General features: G+C 38.5%; 1 protein-coding gene across 3 annotated transcripts in view; it reads left to right on the top strand.

The window, feature by feature from the left end:
* The first annotated feature begins 7,760 nt into the window (after nt 1-7,760).
* CCDC81 (coiled-coil domain containing 81) overlaps nt 7,761-25,180 on the top strand; it is a 43,403-nt gene continuing 25,983 nt past the window's right edge. The window contains exons 1-5 of one of the 3 annotated variants that reach the window (XM_049889590.1): nt 7,761-7,935; nt 8,118-8,286; nt 16,381-16,442; nt 18,310-18,466; nt 22,967-23,223. In XM_049889590.1, coding sequence (XP_049745547.1) covers nt 8,208-8,286; nt 16,381-16,442; nt 18,310-18,466; nt 22,967-23,223 — 555 coding nt within the window. In that variant the 5' untranslated portion in view covers nt 7,761-7,935; nt 8,118-8,207. Of the gene's footprint in view, nt 8,287-16,380; nt 16,443-18,309; nt 18,467-19,622; nt 22,444-22,966; nt 23,224-25,180 lie in introns of those variants that run through there. The other 2 variants (XM_049889589.1, XM_049889591.1) reach the window with 2 other exon arrangements.

Here is a 25,180-nt window from a genome sequence, read left to right as displayed (position 1 = left end):
GGTGGGTTGAGTCCAGTTGATGCATCTTAGATGGCCAATTGCTAGCGTTTAAGACCCCAGATGCCATTCTCCAAAGTGGAATGCAGAATGTTTTAATAGATTTTATTATGCCAATTGACTTAGATGTCCCCTAAAACCATGGTCTCCAAACCCCCGCCCCTGCGACGCTGGCCTTCAAAACATTGTTTATTCAGGAAACTTCTTTGCTTTTGGTTTAGTCCAGTTGTGCTGACCTCTCCTATATTGTGTGCTGTCTTTTCCTTCACCTGAAATAGTTCTTGTCTACTATCTATTTAGTGAATATCCCTCTCCCTCCCTTCCCACCCTAGTAACCATCAAAAAATATTTCCTCCTCTGTTTAAACTATTTCTTGAGTTCTTATAGTAGTGGTCTTATACAATATTTGTCCTTTTGCAGCTGACTAATTTCACTCAGCATAATGCCTTCCAGATTCCTCCATGTTATGAACTGTTCTTTATTGATGTGTGACTATACCATAATTCATCCATTCATCTGTCGATGGGCACCTTGGTTGCTTCCATCTTTTTGCTATTGTAAACAGTGCTGCAACGAACATGAGTGTGCATATATCTGTTCGTGTAAAGGCTCTTATTTCTCTAGGATATATTCCAAGGAGTGGGGTTGCTGGATCATATGGTAGTTCTATTTCTGGCTTTTGAAGGAAGCACCAAATCGATTTCCAAAGTAGTTGTACCATTTTACATTCCCACCAGCAGTGTATAAGTGTTGCAGTCTCTCCACAACCTCTCCAAAATTTATTATTTTGTGTTTTTTGGATTAATGCCAGCCTTGTTAGAGTGAGATGGAATCTCATTGTAGTTTTGATTTGCATTACAGAATGGCTAATGGTTGTGAGCATTTCCTCATGTATCTGTTAGCTACCTGAATGTCTTCTTTAGTGAAGTGTCTGTTCATATCTTTTGTCCATTTTTTTAATTGGGTTATTTGTCTTTTTTGTAGTTGAGTTTTTGCAGTATCATGTAGATTTTATAGATCAGACGCTGATCGGAAATCCTTTAGCTAAAATCTTTTTCCCAGTCTGTAGGTAATCTTTTTACTCTTTTGGTGAAGTATTTGGATGACCATGGGTGTTTGATTCTTAGGAGCTCCCAGTTATCTAGTTTTTCTTCTGCATTCTTAATAGTGTTTTGTATGCTGTTTATTCCATGTATTAGGGCTCCTGACGTTGTCCCTATTTTTTCTTCCATGATCTTTATCGTTTTAGATTTTATATTTAGGTCTTTGATCCATTTTGAGCTTGTTTTTGTGCATGGTGTAAGGTATGGGTCTTGTTTCATTTTTTTGCAGATGGATATCCAGTTATGCAAGCATCATTTGTTAAAAGACTGTCTTTTCCCCATTTAACTGCTTTGGGGCCTTTGTCAAATATCAACTGCTCATATGTGGATGGATTTATGTCTGGATTCTCAATTCTGTTCCATTGGTCCATGTATCTGTTATTGTACCAGTACCAGGCTGTTTTGACTACTGTGGTGGTATAAAAAAAAAAAAAATCAGGTAGAGTAAGGCCTCCCACTTTGTTCTTCTTTATCAGTAGTGCTTTACTTATCCAGGGCCTCTTTCCCTTCCACAGGAAATTGGTGATTTGTTTCTCCATCTCATTAAAAAATGTCCTTGGAATTTGGATCTAATTGCATTAAATCTGTAGATTGCTTTTGGTAGAACAGACATTTTTATAATGTTAAGTCTTTCTATCCATGAGCAAGGTATGTTTTTCCACTTATGTAGGTCCCTTTTGGTTTCTTGCAGAAGTGTTTTGTAGTTTTCTTTCTATAAGTCTTTTACATCTCTGGTAAGATTTATTACTAAGTATTTTATCTTCTTGGGGGCTACTGTAAATGGTATTGATTTGGTGGTTTCCTCTTCGATGTTCTTTTTGTTGGTGTACAGGAATCCAACTGATTTTTGTGTGTGTATCTTGTATCCTGATACTCTGCTGAACTCTTCTATTAGTTTCAGTTAGTTTTCTGGAGGATTCCTTAGGGTTTTCTGTGTATAAGATCATGTCATCTGCAAATAGAGATACTTTAACTTCTTCCTTGCCAATCTGGATGCCCTTTATTTCTTTATCTTGCCTAATTTTTCTGTCTAGGACCTCCAGCACAATGTTGAATAAGAGTGGTGATAAAGGGCATCCTTGTCTGGTTCCAAACTCAAGGGGAATACTTTCAGGCTCTGTGTGTTTAGGATGATGTTGGCTCTTGGCTTTGTATAAATGCCCTTTATTATGTTGAGGAATTTTCCTTCTATTCCTATTTTGCTAAGAGTTCTTGTCATGAGTGAGTGTTGAACTTTGTCTAATGCCTTTTCTGCATCAATTGATAAAATCATGTGATTCTTGTCTTTTTATATATGATAAAAATAGATTACGTTAATTGTTTTTCTAATATTGAACCACCCCTGCATACCTGGTATGAATCCCACTTAGTCATGCTGAATTTTTTTTTTTTATTTTGTTGAATTCCATTGGCTAGAATTTTGTTGAGAATTTTTGTATCTAATTTCATGAGGGATATAGGTCTGTAATTTTCTTTTTTAATGGTGTCTTTTTTTTTTACCTAGTTTTGGTATCAGGGATATGCTGGCTTCATAGAATGAGTTTGGGAATATTCTGTCCTTTTCTATCCTCTGAAATACCTTTAGTAGTAGTGCTGTTAGCTCTAATCTGAAAGTTTGGTAGAACTCTGCAGTGAAGCAGTCCTCCAGACCAGGGCTTTTTTTTTTTGTTGGGAGTTTTTTGATTACCTTTTCAATCTCTTCTTTTGTTATGGGTCTATTTAGTTGTTCTACCTCTGTTTGTGTCAATTTAGGTAGGTAGTGTGTTTCTAGGAATTCATCCGTTACTTCCAGGTTTTCAAATTTGTTAGAGTACAATTTTTCATAGTAATCTGATATGATTCTTTTAATTTCATTTGGGTCTGTTGTAATATTGTCCATCTCATTTCTTATTCAGGTTATTTGCTTCCTCTCCTGTTTTTCTTTTGTCAGTTTGGCCAGTGGCTTATCAATTTTGTTGATTTTTTCAGAGAACCAGCTTTTGGTCTTGTTAATTCTTTCAATTGTTTTTCTGTTTTCTGTTTCATTTAGTTCTGCTCTAATTTTTATTATTTGTTTTCTTCTGGTGCCTGTGGGTTTCTTTTGTTGCTCTCTTTCTATTTGTTCAAGTTGTAGGGATAATTCTTTGATTTTGGCCCTTTCTTCTTTTTGTATGGGTGCATTTATTGATATAAATTGACCTCTGAGCACTGCTTTCACGGTGTCCCAAAGATTCTGATAAGAAGTGTTTTTGTTCTCATTGGATTCTATGAATTTCTTTTTTCCATCCTTAATGTCTTCTATAATCCAGTCCTTCTTGAGCAAGGTATTGTTCAGTTTCCAAGTGTTTGATTTCTTTTCCCTGCTTTTTCTGTTATTGATTTCTACTTTTATGGCTTTATGGTCAGAGAAGATGCTTTGTAATATTTCAATGTTTTGGATTCTGCTAAGGCTTGCTTTATGACCTAACATGTGGTCTATTTTAGAGAATGTTCCATGTGCACTAGAAAAGAAAGTATACTGGCTGCTGTTGGGTGGAGTGTTCTATATATGTCTATGAGGTCAAGTTGGTTGATTATGGCATTTAGATCTTCTGTGTCTTTATTGAGCTTCTTTCTGGATGTCCTGTCCTTCACCGAAAGTGGTGTGTTGAAGGCTCCTACTATTGTTGTGGAGCTGTCTATCTCACTTTTCAGTGCTGATAGAGTTTGTTTTATGTATCTTGCAGCCCTCTCATTGAGTGCATAAATATTTAATATGGTTATATCCTCTTGGTATATTGTCCCTTTAATCATTATATAGTGTCCTTCCTTATCCTTTATGATGGATTTAACTTTAAAGTCTTTTTTGTCAGAAATATTGCCATTCCTTTTCTTTTTTGATTGTTGCTTGGTTGATATATTTTTTTCTATCCTTTGAGTTTTAGTTTGTCTCTAAGTCTAAGGTGTGTCTCTTGTAGGGAGCATATAGACGGGTAGTGTTTTTTAATCCATTCTGCCACTCCCTGTCTCTTTATTGGTGAATTTAGTCCATTTACATTCAGCGTAATTATGGATAGGTATGAATTTAGTGCTATTATTTTGATGCCTTTTTTGTGTGTGTTGTTGACAGTTTCTTTTTCCCACTTAATTTTATGTGCTGAGTAGATTATATATTGTCCTTTCCTCATATTTGTTGTTGTTGATTTTGTTTCTGCTGAGTCTCTATTTTTCTCTTGTATTTTATTTTGATGTGTAGGATAGTTTGTCTCCTTTGTGGTTACTTCAATATTTACCCCTATTTTCTAAATTTAAACCTAACTTTTATTTCTTTGTATTGCCTTGTCTTCCTCTCCATATGGAAGATCTGTGACTACATTTCTTAGTCCCTCTTTATTGGTTTAATGTTGTCTTCTTTTACATAGTAACATTGCTGCCACTCAACTACATCAGTCCTCCTGTGATCAGCCTTTCATCAATCATCCTGTGATCAGCCTTTCATCACTAGCGCTTATCTATTTAGTTATGTGGTAGCTGCCACCCATGTCTCTCAAAAATTTCTCTGACATATAGATTATAATAGCTAATGAAATACAAATTCCACTTTAATGCAGTACTAAAGAATATAATGGCTTGTGAGTGATTAGGTCATCATCTTACTCCAAGGAATTTAGGAACCACCCACACCTTCCAAATAAAGTCTAGAACCCTTTGCTTAGCATTCAGCACTTTTTGTAATCTGGCCTTGTCCTAAACAGAAGAACTATACTAGATTATTTGCTTTTTCCTGACATTAATCTGCTTGAAATGGCTTTTCCCAATCTTTCCTTGTTCAAATACTGCCTATGCTTCCAAGGCCTGGCTCAAATACCACATTCCTTCAAGAACTATTCCAGTTAGAAGTAATCTTTGCTCCCCTGTACTCCCTTACATTGTCTTCATACCTCTAACATGACAATTTATATATCCTTACTGTGGAGTTTTAGTGCACAGGCACTTAATTTATGTGAATTCAAGTCTAAGTAAAGCTGAACAACTAAGTTTAAATTCCTCAGTTTTAACTATCAGTCCTATATCAGTTAGAGTTCAATAAGAGAAGCAAAACCACTCTGAGTGATGGAGAATAAGGGATTTATTATGGGCATTAGCCTTCACATAATTGTAGGAGTTGGTTAAGCAGTCTGTCTATGTCTGGTGTAGGGCCAAAAGTCAGCAGGGTTAGCAGTCAGGCAGGAAATATGGCCATGAAATGGGGGAAAAGTAAAAACTGGAGCCAGTAAAGACAATCTGGAACCTACAAGGACCAACTAGAACCTGTGAACACACACTTGTGTCTGCCTCTCACTATATCTAACCTCAGTGATATGAGTGACATACAGGATGAGCTGGTGCCTTTCGCCACAAAGCTTATGACTATTTTATATTCCCACAGCAATGTATGAGGGTTGCGATTTTTTCACATCCTTGACAACACTTGTTATTGTCTTTTTGATTATAGCCATTCCAGTGGGTGTGAGGTGGTACCTCATTGTGGTTTTGATTTGCATTAATTTTTTTTTCTTTTTAATGATTAATGATATTGAATATCCTTTCATATGCATATTGGTGATTTGTATATCTTGTTTAGAGAAATCTTTTGCACGTTTTTTAAAAATTGGGTTATAAGACTTTTATTGCTGAGTTGTGAGTGTTTTTATATAGTCCAGACAGTAGGCTAAATACACTAGATACTAGACCAAATACCACTAGGTACAAATCAAATAGGATTTGCAAATACTTTCTCCCGGTCTCTGAGGTATCTTTTCATACTCTTGATTTACAAAATTTTAAATTTTGATGAAGTACAATTTATCTATTTTTCTTCATTTGCTTGTGCTGTTGATGTCATAGCTAAGACAGTAATACTAATCCACGGTTACACAGATCTACACCTATGTTCTTTTCTAAGAGTTTTATTGTTTCAGCTCTTACATTTAGGTCTTTGATCCATTTGGAGTTAATCTTGTTGAATGCTGTGAGGTAGGAATCCAATTTTATTACTTTGCCTGTGGCTTCCATTTGTTCCAGTCAATTCTTTTAAATAAATATTTTGTAATGTCTTGTTAGTATCCTGAAATGAAGTTTATTGGTAATATATGTACCCATATGCATTAATTTAAACATTAATATAAAGCCATACCTTTAGTATAGTGGAGAAATAAAAGGTAAGTAATGTATAAATTAATATATATTTCAAAATGAATATGTTCATGCAGGACTACTGGAAGAAATAATAAAATCACAACAAGCTTTCACCTATAGGAAGACTCACTGTAAATGCAGCTGCAAACGCAGACTGATTTAAGAGTGCTGGCTACTCAGCAACCACCAGCCTAATTGATGGTGAAGATGTGGTTTTCCAAAATGATGAAGAAGAATTCTTAAATCCTGACCAAATAAAGCATAATCTTCTCCAAATTTACTTAGATTTTGAATTCCTGGAAAATTAAGTGATGTTAAAATTAAGCAAAAAATACTTTGCATTTACACAAAAATTGAACTTTTTTTCTAGTCTCATACGCAGGTTTTTGCCCCCTTATATGAAAGTCTGATGGTATATTCAAAGGGGGTGCAGAGTATGGAACAATTCTGCATTGTGCAGGAATGTCCTGCACATCCCTGGTCTCTGTCCACACTATGTGCCAGAAGTTCCTCCCACTTGCCATCATTGTGACATCCACTTGGGAAATCTGTTTCGCATTATCCATTAAAATTGACCATATGCATTTGCCATGACCCAGGATTCCAGTTCTTATCATATACACAACAGAGAGGAGCATGTATGTACATCAAAAGTTTTGTATTAGAATGTTCAAAGCAACATTATTCCTAATTGCCCCAAACTGGAAACAACTCAAATGCCCCTCAGTAGTGGAATGGATAAATAAAGGAATAATATACAACAATGAAAATGGAGGAATTGCTACTACACAAACCATGGATGAATCTCACAAACATAATATTGAGTGACCAAAGCGAGACATAAAAGAATACATACTATTTGATTCCAAAAGTTCAAAAACAGACAAAACTGCTCTATAATATTTAGAGGGATAATGACAGTAACAGTGAGGTAATGAGATGTTCTTCTGTAGTACCGGTAGAGTTCTATATCTTTACCTAGGTGGGATTTATATGGGTAGTTCAGTTTGTGTTAATTCATTATCAGTAGGGGAGAGAGCATGAGCACAATTTCAAACAGCGAGATGAGTGATGTGGATAGGGACAAACAGATGAGTGAAGGTTCAGGGAAAGAAAGAAAAAAAACAAAACAGCAATTTTGAAAAAGCCAACCCTCTCCTTACCAATTCTCCAGCCCTCCATTTCTTAGGAGGGGAGCCCAGGTAGGACCAAAACCAAGAAACAAATTACAGTTCAAACTCAAATCCTCAAACAGATCTGGAGACTCAAATGTCCACCATTCTGGGCAAAAGTCATTCCCAGATTTATCGAAGGTGATTACAAAAGGGTTCACCCTAACCACCACGTCCCTTCGCTGCCCAGGATATGAGCAAAAGGAAAAAAAACAACAAAAATTATTTCCCAACCTTTGCTTCAAGCTCCCAACCGCCAGGACAGCCCGGGGTCAGATCTATTACCTTAGGAGGCGGGACCGGGTCCCCACATTTACGCCCTAGCAACAGGGCGAACCTTTGTTGCGTCATAGCAACGCGCCCCGCACTCTCCTCGGCTGGGCCAGCTCTCTCTTCGTCCTGTTCCTCTCTTGGCATCACCTGCAGCCCACCCTCCTTCCACCTCCCCCCGGGGCCTCTGCCTGGTCCGGAGGGGTCGGAATTGCACCCTCTGACTCTGGAGCCCGGCAGCTCTTGGGGCTCCTGAGGTGGGAGCCGCCCAAGAGCCAGAGCAGCGGGGAGGGAAGGCGAGAAAGCCCGTTTCAATTTATTTAAGAAAGAAAAAAAGAAATCAAGATTTTTGTAATTTTTATTTCTAAGGCGTAAGCAAAGCTAACGGGGAGAGGGACCTGGAGGGTGGGGAAATCACTTTTGCACAAATTTCATATAGGGAAGGAAGAAAAGACACCCGTCGAGGACCCAATACGGAGGCCAGGAATCGTGGAGCCTGGCAGCAGCTGGAGCCGATTGGGGACCGGAGATGTTGGACAATATCGCTCCTGTCCTGCAGGAGCTGGGCAGGCAGGTGCTGCCCACGCTGCCCTCCCTGACCCAAGAGGGTAAGCGACAAGGGTTGGACCCCAGAGACTGGGGCTGCGGGGAACTGTGGGGAGCCTTCAACCGCTTGGGAGGTGAGGCGGAAGTCTTGCTTCCATATTCCCTAGCTCAGGACTGTCCTGGAGTGGCTGCCTTGACAACCAGCTTGTAATCACACCAGGCCCACGCCGAATACCCTGAGAGGACAGGTTCTTTATTGGCTGCTTTAAAGGGGCCAGTTGAAGGTTTTGACTGGATGAGATAGTGCATATTCAGCATTTAGCTCAGGGACTAGAACAAATAGCAGTTCAAAAAATGATAGCTAGTCCTCTCCTCCGCACTGGGATAGATCAGAACCCTTGTGCCTATCCAGAGAAACAGCCCCAAAGAAAAGGTGTTTTACAGGAACCCCATATAGCTCCTTCTCAGAGTTTATGTAAAGACATGGCTGCTTTTCTCACCCATGACATTTTGGGGTTGTGTTAAGAGAATGAGATGATCATAAAAAGATACTGTTTGGAAGAGGGCTTGGTAGCTTATCATAGAAAACTTGCTAAGCCTGGTTGCTAGTAAGACCCTTAATCCATTTTAACATAGTTTCTTAAAACAGCCCAAAGTGAGGTTGAGATCTGCCTGCAAGCTATAGAATCCTTGGGAAGAAAAGTGCTCAAGAAATGGAAGAAATTATTATTACTAAGCTGTTGTAACTTAGGCTTTCACCAAATGATTTTAGAAGGCAAAATAAGTAGAAATGAATGCATCTTCTTTTCCTTTTCCAGCATTACTTTTATCTTTTTCCTTTTCAAAATAATTCCAAAAGAAGCACTAAAAATAATAGCTGTATGGATTAAAAAAAATTGCTGTATTTATAAATTTATCCCAAGTAATATTGAGAACCTACTATGTGCTAGGCACTAGAGAACTGAAGGTGAGAAAATCCTTGAGATGTACAGTCTAGTGGGGGAATATACACATTAATCGAATAATCACAGAAATAAATGTAAAATTATACTTGTGGTAAGCGCTACCAAGGAGGAGGTATATGGTACAATGGCAGCTTTTTTAAAATTGTGGTAAAAATACATATAACAAAATATTTGCCATTTCAACATTTTTTACGTGTACAGTTCAGTGACACTAATTAGGTTCATGTTGTACAACCAACACCATTATCCTTTTCCAAATTTTCCCATCACCCTTAACAGAAATTCAGTGTCCCTGAGCAATGACTCCCCCTTTCCTGCAACTTTTTTCCCCATTTTTTTTTTAGTTGTTTTGTTGTGGTAAATAGATATGTATATATAACAAAACATTTGCCAATTTGACATTTTTTACATGCACAATTCAGTAACATTGATTACATTCTTCACGTTGTGCAAGTATCACCACTGTTTGCAACTTACTCCACCACTGTTAGCAGAAACTCAGCTCCCTGTTATGATTTTCCCTGACAGCTTTTAATAGGGGTTGAGGATAGCTGTGTTTGTCAAGATTTGATGAAGAAGGGATAATGTGAGCTGAGATGTGAAGAATGGAGTTCCGATTTAGTAGGTAAAATGGTTTGGGGGGGAGCGTGAAGAGCAGACGAGAGTGTTCTTAGCAGAAGAAATGGCAAGTGCAGAAGTTCTGTGGTGGAAGGGAGCATGATGTGACTCAGAAATTGAAAGAAGGCTGCTGCTCTGTAGCTACTAAGCCCATTGCAGTGGAGTCATTCCGACTTATAGTGACCCTATGGGACAGAGTAGAATTGCCCCATAGGATTTCCAAGGAGTGCCTGGTGTATTCCAACTGCCAACTTTTTGGTTAGCAGCCGTAGCCCTTAACCACTACACCACCAGGGTTTCCCTGTAGATACTGGGAGGTTATATAGGAGGCAGGAGAAAAGGGAGGGGCCAGGTCGTTCAGGGCCTGGTAAGTTATATTAAGTAACTGGAAAGGGAAAGTGCAGTAAAGGCGAAGTGGGACGACTTCATCAGGGTTGTGTTTTGAAAACGTTGCTCTGGTTGCAGTGTGGAGAATGATTACAGGGCCAAGAGTGTCTTTAGTAGCAGCCCACGTGAGAGCAAATGGTAGCTTGGTCTGAATATGTAGCAGTAAAAATGGAGAGAAATGGACAGACTGAAGGGCTATTTGGAGTAAAATCCACACATTGCAGTGATGTATTAGATATGGGGGGTGAGAGAAGAGAAATCTCAAGCATGACTCCTGAGTTCCTGGCTTATATAACCAAATGGATGATGATATACCATTCATTGGGACAGAAACCCTGGATAAAGGACAAGAATTAAAGTAAGGAAGATCCTGGTTTTACACAAGGTGAAAAAGCCAAGTAGGCAGTTAGATACACAGGTCCAGAACCTCAAAGGGGAAGTCTGGGCTTGTAAATAAACATTTGGGAGTCATTTGCATAAAGGTGATAATTAAAGCTCTGGGCATGGATGTGACTACCTAGCAGAGAGTATAGAGTTAAAAAAAGAAGGCAGCCTAGAATTCCTTGAAGTACCTTGAAGAACTCCAACATCTAATGGCTGGGCTGAAGGAGGATAAACCTGAGAAGGAGATTGCCAAGAAATGGCCAGAGAGGTAGGAAGAAAACCCAGGAGAGCAGTGTCATAAAAGCCAAAAGGAGAGCCTTTAAGAGAGGAGAGAGTGGTCCATAGTGTCAAATATGACTGAGGGGTCAGAAGAGATGAGAACTAAATGTACCCATTGAATTTATTGACAAGGAAATCATTGATGACCTTGGCAAGAGCTTTATTGGTTAAGTGACAGAAGCAGTATCCAAATTACTATTTATCGGCTCTCACAAATGACCCGTTGTAAAATGGATAAGGACAAATTCCAAACCTCAGCTAAACACATAGGTTAACTCTTCATTATTGTGTATGTTAAGTCCTGATGCTTCCTTATGTTTCACCAAAGTTTAATAGTATACAATACGGTACTTAGAAAGTCCATCATTGTTTTATAGGTTGGAACTGAGTGACCTGTTGAAGGTTATGTAGCTAATAATCCTTGGAGGCAGGGGGCCACAGGTCTTCAGACATGCAGCACACTATTCTTTTTATTATACCATATTCTGGGAATATGTTTCCTTGTTCAAGTCACCCTTAATATTTCTGCTCTGTTTATCTATCAGGATTTTTGTTTTAGAAAATAAGTTTCATAACATCAGGGAACCTTTTATTTTTCCTGTCAGTGCCTATTTCAAGTATACATTATCCTATAATTTGTATAAGGGGCACTTACCAAAACCAAACCAACCCATTGCTGTTGAGTTGATTCTGATTCATAGCAACCCTGTAGGACAGAGTAGAACTGCTTCATAAGGTCTCCAAGAAGCAGCTGGTAGATTCAAACTGCTGACTTTTTGGTTAGCAGCCAGTCTCTTAACCACTGCACCATTTTAGTTCTTCATTATAATCATCATATATAAGACACTGTATTCCTGCTACTTGGCATTGTGTTTCAAAATATGGTTTTGAATGTAGCAAATGTTTAGAATATGAAATCACATGGAATTTGTACTGAATATAGAAGGTATGTCCAGGGATCATTTCTTTATAACCGTGGTTCTTGATGTTTTCATGTTTGGTAAATAAATGAACAAATGAATGAAATGAATAGATAAATGAGTAAACAAACAAAAAATAAATAACCTCAGCTTTCATAAAAATGTGAAAACAGTATAAACTTTTTTTTTTTAGAATGGATTAAATTTGTGTTTGGAGTCCCTGGGTGGTGCAAATGGTTAACATGCTGCTTGGCTGCTAACCGAAAGGGTGGAGGTTTGAGTCCACCCAGAGGTGCCTTGCAAAGAGGCCTAGTGATTTACTTCTGAAAAATCAGCCATTGAAACCCTGTGGAACATAGTTCTACTCTGACACACAAGAGGTTGGCATGAGTCAGAGTCAACTCGATGGCAACTGGTTAAAATTATTTTTATTTTATTTATTTTTATTATTCTGACACTTGGGAATGTCAGAATAATCAAAGTTAGAAATAAAAATATGTAAAATGCCCAAATCTTTTCCAATTGAATTCAGGGCTCTAAAGGTTCCTAAGGGGAATTATATGCCTGTTTTTCTTTTTCTTCAGTGATAAATAGCAAATTTCAGTTTGGAATAATAATTAATTAATAATAATTAATTAATTGATCAGATTTTCTAGAAGAAAACAACACAGTGTGCTTGAGCATATCATCCAGATGAGGAAAGATGATCCTCAAATTTACAATTAAGCTCAGTCAAGTCTTTTCACTAGGATTTGGTTACAAGCTATACAATTTCTCCTGGCACTAATGAAACCATTTCCTCTTTGGTGCAGATTTTTTTCCTGAAATCTGAGCTGCATATCATGAGGCTAGGTGAAAGACTTTTGGAGTCATACAACCTTAACAGTTTTTACTTAAAAAACTTTGAAAAGTACCTGTGTAAATCTGGGTATTGAGATTCTGAATTATTAGTAAATTAATGACACTTGGTCATGCTGAAAATTTTAGTTTAGTATACAAGTGGAATTTGTTGAAAACCTTTAGTTTTTAGAAGCAGTATAATTCTTTTGGCTGTGGGGGTGGGGGAGGCAGTAGAGAATGCAGTAAGATGGGGCAAAGTAGGGGAAACGCCGAATGGTAGTAAACTGTATACCCATGATTTAGAGTGAAGGGCATACTGTGGGCACTCATGCTCCTGGTGGCATGTGACCCTAGTTTCATTGGTGGGCGAATGAGTTTCCACCATGAGTCTTGTTTCCAGGCACCCGTGAGAGCCACTGCTACTTCTCTTCTGCCAAACCTGCTCCTTCCCCAGCATATTAATAAAAATATTTATGATTCTTATGTACTGTGGAGCCCTGGTGGTGCAATGGTTAAGAGTTCGGCTGCTAACCAGAAGGTCAGCAGCTCAAAAATCCAACAGGTGGTCATTGGAAACCCTATAAGGCAGTTGTACTCTGTCCTACAGGGTCACTATGAGTCAGAATCAACTCAACGGCAGTGGGTTTGGTTTGGTTTTTACATACCGTAATTAAAAGATTGCAAGCCCCTGATTTAGTGATTTAATCCATTAGAAAAAGAAATTATACCAGTTAAGCCAGCAGTTTCCAAAGTGGGTGACACATTGATCTTTTGTCCTAAAGTGACAATCTGGTAAACATCATTGTCCTTGATCTTTTATTTTGAGAATTAAAATTTAACAATCTTTTAATTTGTAAAGCCCTCCTAATTGAAGAACATCTTTAGTAACACACGATTAGTTTGAGGACAGAGATGTCAACACAGGCTAATTTTCTATATTTAAAAATATTAGTCACACTGACAATATACAATCAGATCACACATTAACACTTTAGTTAATGGCAGCTACTTATTCTGCTACCACACTTTTTTGGAACATAGCTCGGCAAGGAAAGAAACATAGAAAATCTCTGACTGGTCAAAGTAGACAGTGAAAAGTTGATACATTAATTCAAAGTAAACCCAGGGTATGTTTTAAAAATTTATTATTTTAGATATAATGTTAGTACATTTATGATGAACATAGCAGATCAGAAACAGTGAATTAGGAATGAGGGGATCCTGCAGAGTATTACCAGAAGAGAGGAATGATAGCTGATTGTCTAACAGTGAAAAATAAGAATGAAAAGCAGATTCAAGAGTTTAGCAAAAAGGGAAGTGTGGGGCCAATTAATGTACAGAGAATCTTTTCATACCTCAAAGGCCCATGGCCTTATTCCTGTGTTAGAAACCAAAAAACCAAACCTGTTGCCGTCCAGTTGATTCTGACTTATAGTGACCCTATAGGACAGAGTAGAACTGCCCCCATAGGGTTTCCAAGGAGCAGCTGGTGGATTTGAAATGCAGACCTTTGATTAGCAGCTGAACTCTTAACCACTGTGCCACCAGGGCTCTTTCTTGTGTTATAGTATGGCATAATAGTGTTTTGCGATGGATCACTTTTGTGTGGCCTTTCTGGCCATGGTCTTGTAACTCCCACCCAGGTGATTGGGTGGGACTATGCAGATAGGGATTGCAAGGGGATTGGTCAGTTTTGCCATCCCACTGGGTTTGAAAGGAGCCATTTTAGAGGCAGGAGAGAGGATCCCACCACCACTAAGGAAGAACAGCCGGGAAGGGAGAGCGTGTCCTTTGGACCCAGGATACCTGCACTGAGAAGCTCCTGGAACCAGGAGACAGAGAGAGAGCACGAGAAGCAGTGGCAGGAGAGACCAGCAGGAGACCTCACAGTGGGCTTCCTGGCCAACAGCATGAGAAAGCTGATTGCCTGGGGTGCCTCTGGGGACTTACTGGCAGGGGCTAAAAAAGCTTTGTAACACTTGCCTGAGTAGGGCAGAGGCCTAGGGCCAGAGAGAGGTGTGCCTGCTAGCACAGCTGAAAAGTGACTGTCCTGATGGAAGACCTGTATCCTGTGTGTTCCTGAGACTTAGTTGTAACCTGTTACTTCCCTAATAAACCCCATAATCATGAGTATTGTTTGTGAATTCTGTGTGACCATTACAGTGAATTATTGAACCCAGCAGAGAAGTAGAGAGTGCCATGGGGGGGACAGTTGGTGTTAGAATTGGTAAAGATGGCAGAGAGAGGAGGCATGCTGACCTCCGCCTCATAGGAATCAGCTGTGGTGTGTTGATCTTGATTCTCCTTCTCTTGTGAAGTTAGAAGAGGTCAGATGCCATCTCCACATTGTTTTTGCAGTAGTGAATGTTCATATTAATTAGGTGGCACAGAGTAGACGCTTGATAAATGCTCGTTGAATAGGTGATTAAGAAGAGGCTAGATTATACTTGGTTTTCTCTATAGACTAACGAGAACATGTAATATGTTTTTAGAAATATTTCCTTTGAAAATATTATTAATCTATTTTTAATAACGTCTTTGGAACTTAAAGGGGTAAGCTTCAGTTGCCAGGAAAATTAACTTTTGGGAATGACCTTATTTTGTTTATACTGTTGTTGTTAACCACAAAAAAAAAAAAAATCCAAACCCAGTGCCATCGAGTCAATTCCAAATCATAGTTGTTGTTAGGTGCCTTCAAGTCAGTTCGATTCATAGCAACCCTATGTACAACAGAATAAAACACTGCTCGGTCCTGTACCATCCTCACAACCGTTGCTATGTTGGAACCCATTGTTGCAGCAACCGTGTCCGTCCATCTTGTTGAGGGTCTTCCTCTTTTTCACTGACCCTCTGCCAAGCATAATGGCTTTCTCCAAGGACTGGTCTCTCCTGATAATATGTCCAAAGTACGTGAGACAAAGACTTACCATCCTCGCTTCTAAGGAGCATTCTGACTGTACTTCTTCCAAGACAGATTTGTTTGTTCTTCTGGCAGTTCATGGCATATTCAATATTCTTCACCAACACTATAATTCAAAAGCATCAATTCTTCTTTGGTCTTCCTTATTTATTGTCCAACTTTTGCATGCATAGGAGGCGATTGATAATACCATGGCTTGGGTCAGGCGCACTTTAGTCAAGGTGACATCTTTGCTTTTTAATACTTCAAAGAGGTCTTTTGCCGCAGACTTACCCAATACAATACATCACTTGATTTCTTGACTACAGCTTCCATGAGTGTTGATTGTGGATCCAAATAAAATTACATCCTTGACAACTTCAATCTTTTCTTTGTTTATCATGATGTTGCTTATTGGCCACTTGTGAGAATTTTTGTTTTCTTTATGTTAAGGCATAATCCATACTGAAGTCTGTAGACTTTGATCTTCATCAGTAAGTATTTCAAGTCCCCTTTGCTTTCAGCAAGCAAGGTTGTATCATCTGCATATTGCAGGTTGTTAATGAATCTTCCTCCAATCCTGATGCTTAGTTCTTTTTTATAAAGTCCAGCTTCTTGGATTATCTGCTCAGCACACAGATTGAATAAGTATGGTGAAAGAATACAACCCCGATGCACACTTTGCTGATTTTTAAACCATGTTTTAAAATGTGTTTATACTAAATAACAGTATTTATTTTACAGTAGGAATTACTGTCATTTGAGTCTGTATTTCATATTTATGTTTCTATTAAAAAAAATTTAGAACCTAATATATCACATGAGTGCTTATGTAAATTATTTTTGGTTTTCTTTGAATTTCAGAAGTCTCTATTATTTGGGGGGATGTGGCAGAATTTGTGGAACGGCAGCTAACTCTGCACAAGGTAGGATTTATACTTTAATTTTAGTGTAGGAATCCAAAGGATATTTCCTCTGTAGTTTTGTGTAGTTTGTGTAGTTTTTCTGGGAGCAGAAAATAGACTTCAGAGCCATCTAATTTACCTTTCAGACCTGTGATTTTATGATGCTCACACTTAGGACTTATGGATAATGGATTTAACCTACACAGATTTTATCCTTAATCCTTTGATGACCCAGTTATTTTCTGCTTCAAATTTTTTGTTAATACCATGTATTTTCGTTAATGGAAGCATGCTGAATCATTGAGCTTATTTGAATTTTTGGTAGTCAGTATGTTTTTTTTTTTTTTCTTGCCCCCTCCCACAAGCCTACCTTAAGTGTTTAGTGGTACATATCAAGTACCATTAATATACCCCAGTGCCCCCACTGAAGTCTATTGGTACATATGTGTCACAAATAAAAATTTTAAAAATTTCTATTTTTCCTACCAAAACTTCAGACACCTCATACAGTACCCTGTAAAAATAGTAATGTGCAGCACATGCCCGTTGCTTTGGTTTCAAACAGTCATAAAGGCCCCTGCCTTACAGCAGCATGCACTGTTAGTAGTATACCGGCTTCCCAATAAACCCCAGAGGCTGAAAAAGTTCATGGTTGCTGTATGTACCCCCAGGCATGAAAGAGTTAAGTAATGAGTTTGTAAGTTTTATTTTTCTAGTGATATGGGAAGTAGTGCTGATCAGCCTGAGTATATACAGAGGGACTAGAAGAGTTCTGTTTATCTGTGATCTGATAGTTCCAGGCATGGCTCTAGAAGGATATAATGCATCTTGTCTTGTTTCATTGCAGGGAGTATAAGGCAGTCAGGGACTAAACTCAACTTGCCAAAAATGAGAAACAAGTCCAGGCTGACCTATTTCCTCCTGTCAGATTTTGGGTTGGAATGCCGTAGAACTGGACAGAGATTTTGGGGGGACACTGGAGGAAGCTGGGAGTTTGTGGAACTTTTATGCCCTACCAGAGGACCCAATATGACAGCCCTTGGGTGGGATTCATCCTCCAAACTTGTTCTGTTTGGCCTGAGAATTTGAATTAGTATTTACCACTTAAAGTTGGGAGAGTTTTTATAGTAAAATTTTGGATTTTTTTTCTGCCTTCTCTTGAAGAATCAGCAGATCTTACAAGACTAGTCTTCCATTCCTGTGTGGTGACACTTGGCTGGAGCTGACAATAGGCTCTCGCTTTTAGATGAGGCGTGTACCCCACAGCCATTATGTTCTTCTTCAGGGCTGTCTCACTCCCTTCTATTCTTTCTTGGCCCCTTTAGGCATTTGAGTTTGTAACCCTTGATGTAGGATGTCCCCAGGGAGATAGAGAACCAATTTGAGGGCCAAAAGCATTTTCTTCTACCCTTGAGCCAAGACCACCACACTGCAGCATATGCCTTGGATGCTGGGTTGTCTAATTTTAAGTCAGAGACGTACAACCTAAAAGAAGGAACAAGAAAGCAAAGATTCTCTGCCCTTTTAAATTCCCTCCCTTTTAATAGTAAATCTAAGATATAAGTATAGATTAAAAGAAGCTATGGTGTCCATATAAGTTTTCTTATTTCTCCACAGCCTTCTCATGATATGGGGATGAGGAATCTGATGTCAGTAAAGAATTGTGGGTTGATATTTTCTGATGGATTACATTTTATACTTAATTTATTGATAGTTTAGAATCTTAAAGTATTATAGCTTTAAGCGATCATAGAGATCATTGAATTTTGAAGACCTAAGCTTAATTCTCATCACATTCTTTGATAACTATGCAAAAAATGATTTTTCTTTGCCCCTTCAGTGAATTCTGTTCTTTTTTTTTTTTTCCCCCTTGTCTTTTTCCTTTCAGGGGGTTCAGATTCCAGGACTTGGAATTTTCACTTTTACAAGACAGAAGCTTGAGGTGGGAAACAACAAATTTGTTCTAATTCAGAGGCCCGTATTTATCATGGCGGAGAAGTTAGTACAGCTCCATGGACTCAAACAAAACAAAGTACACACTCCTGGTAAATCGCTTTAGGATTTAAAACTTTCACAGAAGATTACTGGCCTGGGGATGAAAATGAAAGGGCAAAGCTTGACCAAGTACTATTTTATTAAGTTTCTGATTTGAGGCTATCACTTCTCACTGGGTACCTTTGACAAAGGCAGGGGCTGAGGTGAGGGACTGAGGAAAATAATAGAGAGTCTTCCTGTAGGCCATTTTTAAATCTCAATAGCTTAAGAGGTAGGCATGAGAAGACCTGAGTGACATCAAGACAAATTCATATAAAAGCCACATCACAGAGTTCTATAGACTTAATTCATATTTCAGGTCCTAAGAAATTAAAAAAAAAAAAAATGTTTAGGTAGGGTACTTAGTTGGGAGAATTACAATCAGTATCAGCTGTGAGAAAGATCACTCAGTGTATTTTTATCACCTATATAATCCAAAATTACTGAAATTTAAAAGTTAGAAGTTTGAAAACTCCCTGAAGACTTAATGAATACCTTGTATAGCTTTCTCATACCCTCAAACCAGCCTCACTTCCTTCCTTGCGCATGCATTTCGTGAGGGCCAGCTATACGTCAGGCCTGTGCCAGTGCTTGAGATACAGTAGTAAACGAACAGATTTAAGTCCTGATGCCGGACACTCACATCCCAGCTTTAGTAGGTGGATTTCATGATACCTGCCGTGGTTACTTAGAGGCCTCTGAGGGCTTACTTCCTGATTCCTGGTTGTATTCTTTTTGACCTTCCTTATTGTTCCCTTCCGCATCAGAGAGACAGTCTACCCTAATGCCAGCAGGTGAAAAGGCTGTAACTTGCCTTTAAGTTAACTTTCCTGAAAATTAATTTTTAGAGTAACTTTCCATGAGAAAAAGGATATATTGGAAAAACAAATATCAACAAACTCTACTTAGAATTCATTATGCATGTATTCATTATGGTGAATTTGATAGAAATTTTCAGCTATTTTTACCTAGAGTTTTATAACAGAAGAAATACTGTAATTTATCAAAAACCTACTGAAGGAAATGAAAATAAAGCCAACTTTTCCCCAAACAACACTTGTACCTTAGAATTAGAGCATACTTTTCATCTTAGATCTTGTAGTGTAGCTCACAAAAGTAGTTTATATATACAATTATTTTTTTTATAGGGTAAGGTAATTTCAAAAATTATATATGGCTGAATTAGTTTATAAGAACAATTTTATCTAGAGTTTAACTATGGGGCTATAATTCTTCATTAGTAATTAACCAGATAACTAAAATCAAACATTTTGGGGCCCTAGTGATGCAATGGTTAAGTGCTTGGCTGCTAACCAAAAGAGCAGTGGTTCAAACTCATCAGCCACTCTGCTGGAGAAAAGACCTGGCGATCTGCTCCCCTGCTCCCGTAAAGATTACAGCCTAGGAAACCCTATGGAGCAGTTCTACTCTATCATATAGGGTTGCTATGGGTGAACAGCACATAACAACAGCAATCAAACATTACACTGACCCTCCTGTGTACCGGGCACTCTGCTACCTTGTGGTTTTAAAGACTAGTAAGACATGGTCCTTGCTTTTGAAGAGCTCAGAATCTAGTGTGGGAGTCAAGTATGTAGTTGATTCTCATTTTTTGTATTTTTGAATTTGCCTACTTCCTAAAATTTATTTGTAAACCCAAAATCAATACTTGCAGTACTTTTGTGGTCATTCATGGACATGTGCAGAGGAGTGAAAAATATGAGTCACCTGATACGCAGGATCCCAGCTAAGGATGAGCAAGGTCATCCTCTGCCTTCTTGTTACAGCTCTTGTTCTGTAACTGTGTCCTTTTTGCCTTCCGTTTAGTTCCATGCTTTTTGCATTATTTTGCTTTTTGTTGGAGATTTTGCTGGTTAAAATAACCCATAGTGCTAAAGTGCTCTCTAGTGTTTCTAAGCATAAGAAGACTCTCATTTGCCCTACAGAGAAAATACGTGTGTTAGATAAGCTTCATTTAAGCATGAGTTATAGTGCTATTGGCTGTGAGTTCATTGTGAATGAATCAACAATATATATTAAATAAAAAAAAATTAAATAAGGTATCTTTAAATAGAAGTACACATAAGACAAGGTTATGTACTGACCGGTTGACGAAAATGTTGTAACCAGAGGCTCACGGGAACCTAGGCTTTTATTTTCCCTAGGAGAATCATTCAGTATTTGCTAATTCAGTGTCCGTGCAACTTTATACAACATAAAAATCAAAATCAAACTCCCTGCCGCCGAGTCGATTCCGACTCATAGCGACCTTATAGGACAGACTAGAACTGCCCCGTAGAGTTTCCATGGAGCGCCTGGCGGATTTGAACTGCCGACCTCTTGGTTAGCAGCCGTAGCACTTAACCACTACGCCACCAGGGTTTCCTTATAGAACATATCTACCGTGAATAACGAGAATTTATGACGTGATTAAATGCTGTAAAAGCAGCCTTGCTTAGGAACCGGATCAAACGCTTTGGGAGCCCAGAGGAGAGCTTGCCTATCTTTTAGGAGTTTTAGGAAGATGACATGTGAGGAGAGTTTAAAGGATGATAGGACTTTGTCAGACAGAGACGCTGTAGGAAAATACTTTAGGAACAGTATGAATAAAGTCAAGAAAAAGGAAAATAGTGAAGCCTGTTCAGGGAGTAAGGGATAGTTCTGTGTGGCAAGGGCATATTGATTATTGTGGCAAGTAGAGGGAGGTAAGGCAGAAGTGATAGGTAGGGGCCAAATTGTGAGGGTCCTTATAAGGTCTGATAAGGACGTTGAAATTCATCCTAAAGGCATTGAGGAGGGAATTAAACAGGGGGTTATCTGTACTGGTCTAGTTTTTAGTTCAATTATAGTCATTTGGTAAAAAACGGTAACCGCCTGCATGAAGGCATGACAATCAGAAGGGAAATGAGGGCATCTATCCATGAGACAGATGAAATGCAGAATTGATGAGATTCAGTTACGAACTGAGAGTGGTAGGTAGATTAGATTTCTTATCTGTGCTATTAACGTAAAGGATGAAAGAGGCAGGTTCTGGTAAGGCATAAAATAATGAAAAAAAAATTTTTTTGACATAGTGAGCTTGAGATTCCTGTAAGGATATCTAAGTAAAGGTGATTCCAGACCCCAGGAGAGAGGTGGAGGAGATTAGAGATCAAGGTTCAAGAGTCACCAGCATATTGCTACTGAAACCATTACAATAGATAAGGTTACCTAGAGAGAGAATATAAGGTAAGAGGAAGAAGAGACAGACAAGGATAGAATCCTGTGAAAAAAACAGCATCTTTTAGGGAGTCAAAAGAGGAGGGGAATCAGCACTGGAGACCCAAGAGCAAATAGGAGAATGAAAAATGGGGCCATGCATACAAGAGAAAAGAGGGCATGGACAAAAGAAAGTACAAAGAGTTACGAGAAACAAGATCTGCAAAGCATCCGTTGGCTTATCCATCATGAGATGATGGTGTCCTTATTTCGACTAGTGGACTGGTTGACAAATTGCAGAGAGGCTATGGGAGGGGAGGAGAGGTTACAGAGGCAGAGAATATAGGCTTCTCTTTTAAGAAATGTATTAGAAAATGAAGAGGAGGAAGGTGGTATAGAATCACTGTCAAATTGTGCAGAAGACAGTGGGCTGATAAAGGGCTGACTGTGTTTTGTAGAACTGCTAACCCTCATCTTCCAGCTGTATTGGACATTTGAAAAGCTATCAATTCATACTCTCTAAATGAATGTTTAAAATGTTCTTGTGTTTTCTCTGACCTATTCCTTTATCAGTGGACTGACTTATTGCCTCTCTCTGGATTTTTTATATTGACCTCCTTTGTTATTTACCCCTTACCTGACCTGTAGACCTTGTTGTACAGCTCCTACTTTGTATTGTAGTTGAATGGACCCTATGCTTCAAGATATAAGCATATTCTTTTGCAATGACTTTCATGGAATCATTAGAAAGGAAAAGCATTCTGCAAGTCATCTGCTCTGACACCCTTGTGTAAGACCCAATTTCATTTGAAAGATAACATGTAGTGAAGAATACAATCTTTTCAAAACACTTAACATTCATAGATATTTGTAATTGTTTAAAGATTCTATGATATTGGAGGAGATAGGCAAATACTGCTGCAGCATGTCTTAGAAAATAAGGGGGTTGAAAAATTCAGAAAATCCTCTGAAGAGAAAAAAAAAAAAAAGAGAAGTGGTTAGTTATTACTCAATTTCTAAGGGAACACCAGAAGGTGTGTATGGAGTCTTGCTTAGAAAACAAATTTTTCTTGTTTGGAATGTAAGATATATTTTTAGGGAAAATTGTACTGATTAGTATCTGTTAATAACCATTTGTGTTATTTACAGTAATAGACAATGTTATATTGAGTATAATTAAAGTCTTCGTATGGACAACTCTATTTTTGAGTATTAAGTGAGAATCAGATAATTATTTGTGAGTGTATCTGATCTGTCTTTATTGTAAATATCCACCTTCTTTCCCTCACCCCAACTTGTTTTTTCTCTTCTAGGTGATATCCCAATTATTCCACTTAATTTTGTCATGATATCTTTGGAGGGTCCATTTAACAGGGATACAGTGGAAGGATGTGTGAAGGAGACATTGCTTTTTTTATCGCGATCCATTTCCACCAAACAAAATGTGGAGTTTACATTCAAAGGAATTGGGGTTCTCGTGATCAGAAACAGCAAAGTGAAGATGAAATTTTATAAGGACTTTCTTTGTGCCATGGATGGAAGTGGGACTTTGGTGAAAGCCCTAGCAAATGTAAATCAATGTTTTCCTTCTCCTAACCCTTCTCTCAAATTATACCTCTAAATCAGCTATAGGTGTGTCAGCATTAAAAACTCAGGTTTACGTATTTTAAAGGACAGTTTCCCGAAGTGCACAAAAGTGCTTATTTATAGACTCTTAGACAAAAAGGAGTTTCTAGAAAGATAAAAAAGAACTTTAAAATAAGTTTTGAGCCAGTGCCAACTGATGACTATAAATAGTAATAGAAATTATCATAATTCTGAACATTTTATAGTACCTTATAGTTTATAAAAGGAGCCCTGGTGGTTAAGCACTTGGCTGTCGACCAAAGATCAGCAGTTTGGACCTACCACCTGCTCTGCAGGAGACAGGTGTGGCAGTCTGCTTCCATAAAGATTACTGCCTTGGAAGCCCTATGGAACAGTTCTACTCTGTCCTCTAGGGTCACTATGGGTCGGAATTGACTTGATAGCAATGGGTGGGTTATAGTTTACAAAGTTCTTCTGTATATATGACTTCATATGAGCTCAAAACATTATAAATTATTACCCTGATTTTATAAATGAGAAAAGTGGGAGCTCAGAGAGCTCATGCAGGGAGCATGAAATCCGAGTGCTAAGTGGCAGAACTGAGATTCAAGCCCAGACTTCCTAACCACACATTTTTTTGCTGTTTCTGTTATTATATTTCAATGAAGGTCTACAAAAGAAATCTAATTCAAGTTACAAAAATCCATTTTTAGCTTTTAATTTGCCATGTAGTGGAAGAACTTTCCTAATTGACACTGTTATTAACCATTAAGTAGCTGGTCTGGACTTGAGTGACCTTCATGCTAAGTTAGACATACTATTGCTAGTTGCTGTTGAGTCATTTCCAACCCACAGCAACCCCATGTGTGCAGAGTAGAACTGCTCCGTAGGGTTTTCAAGGCTCTGACCTTTTGGAAGCAGATCAGCAGGCCTGTCTTCTGAAGCACCTTTGGGTGGGTTTGAACCACCCAGCAGCGTTTTGGCTAGTAGTCAAGCGCTAAACCATATTACGTTACCCTGTGACTACCAGGTTAGACATAGCAGGGTGTAAGGAGGCAATGAAACAGTCAACAAGGATTTACTGAATACTTGATTTTTTTTTTTTTGCCTTAGTTTTTTTTTTTTTTTTTTTTATACCTTTGGGAGCTAACAATGTTGACATGAATGCATTGGATTGTCACAGAATGGTGTATAATCTTGTGTCCCATAGAGCAAATGCCTGACTTAAATGAAAAGGTTATGAATAAGGTCTACTTCTACCCATTTCTCCTTTCACGGATCTCTAGGTTGGGGGTTTAGGAGATGGAGTTGTACATAATGAGGCTGTTGGTGTTTTCTATACAATCTGGCATCGTAAAGGATTGCTAAGGGGATGCCAACCCTGTACGTGGAAACACACACAGGCATAACTTTCTCTTTTCTGTAAGAATACAAGGCAAGATTTGCAAAACCAGAAGCAAGGCCAGAGTGACTGGTCCATCTCTAATCCTCAAGGAGCCTGCTGAACTTTGTAGCTTCGTATGTGTCTAAACAGAAGACAGCATTTTATTTGGCCTGCTGAACTCTAAGGCAGAATTTTTAAGGAGCATTTTTCAAACTAATCCTGAGAGACATTCTAAGAAAAATATTTTGGAGGCCAAAGAAGATTGAACACTGATGCTTATGTCACCCTCACGGACAGGGGCATGAAGCCCACGAGCGTGTTCAAGGATCTGCGAAATCTGCCAAGAAGCTGTTTAACTGCCCAGATTATTTCATTACAGAACCTTATGTAATCCAGTACTCATACTATCTCATTAACATCTATAAAACATTCTGGGAAGCTGCTGTAAAGTGGTGACGGTGATTTTTCCCCTAAATGTACCATAACGTAAACCTGCCTACCCTTCCACTGAGTGCTCCGCTTGGGAAGCTATGTGCTTATTTCAGTGATGCTGCTT

Source organism: Elephas maximus, chromosome 7 (genome assembly GCF_024166365.1).
Source record: "Elephas maximus indicus isolate mEleMax1 chromosome 7, mEleMax1 primary haplotype, whole genome shotgun sequence".
Taxonomy (NCBI): Eukaryota; Metazoa; Chordata; class Mammalia; order Proboscidea; family Elephantidae; genus Elephas; species Elephas maximus.
The sequence above is the reverse complement of the archived record's forward strand: the minus strand, read 5'-3'. Positions and strand labels throughout refer to the sequence as shown.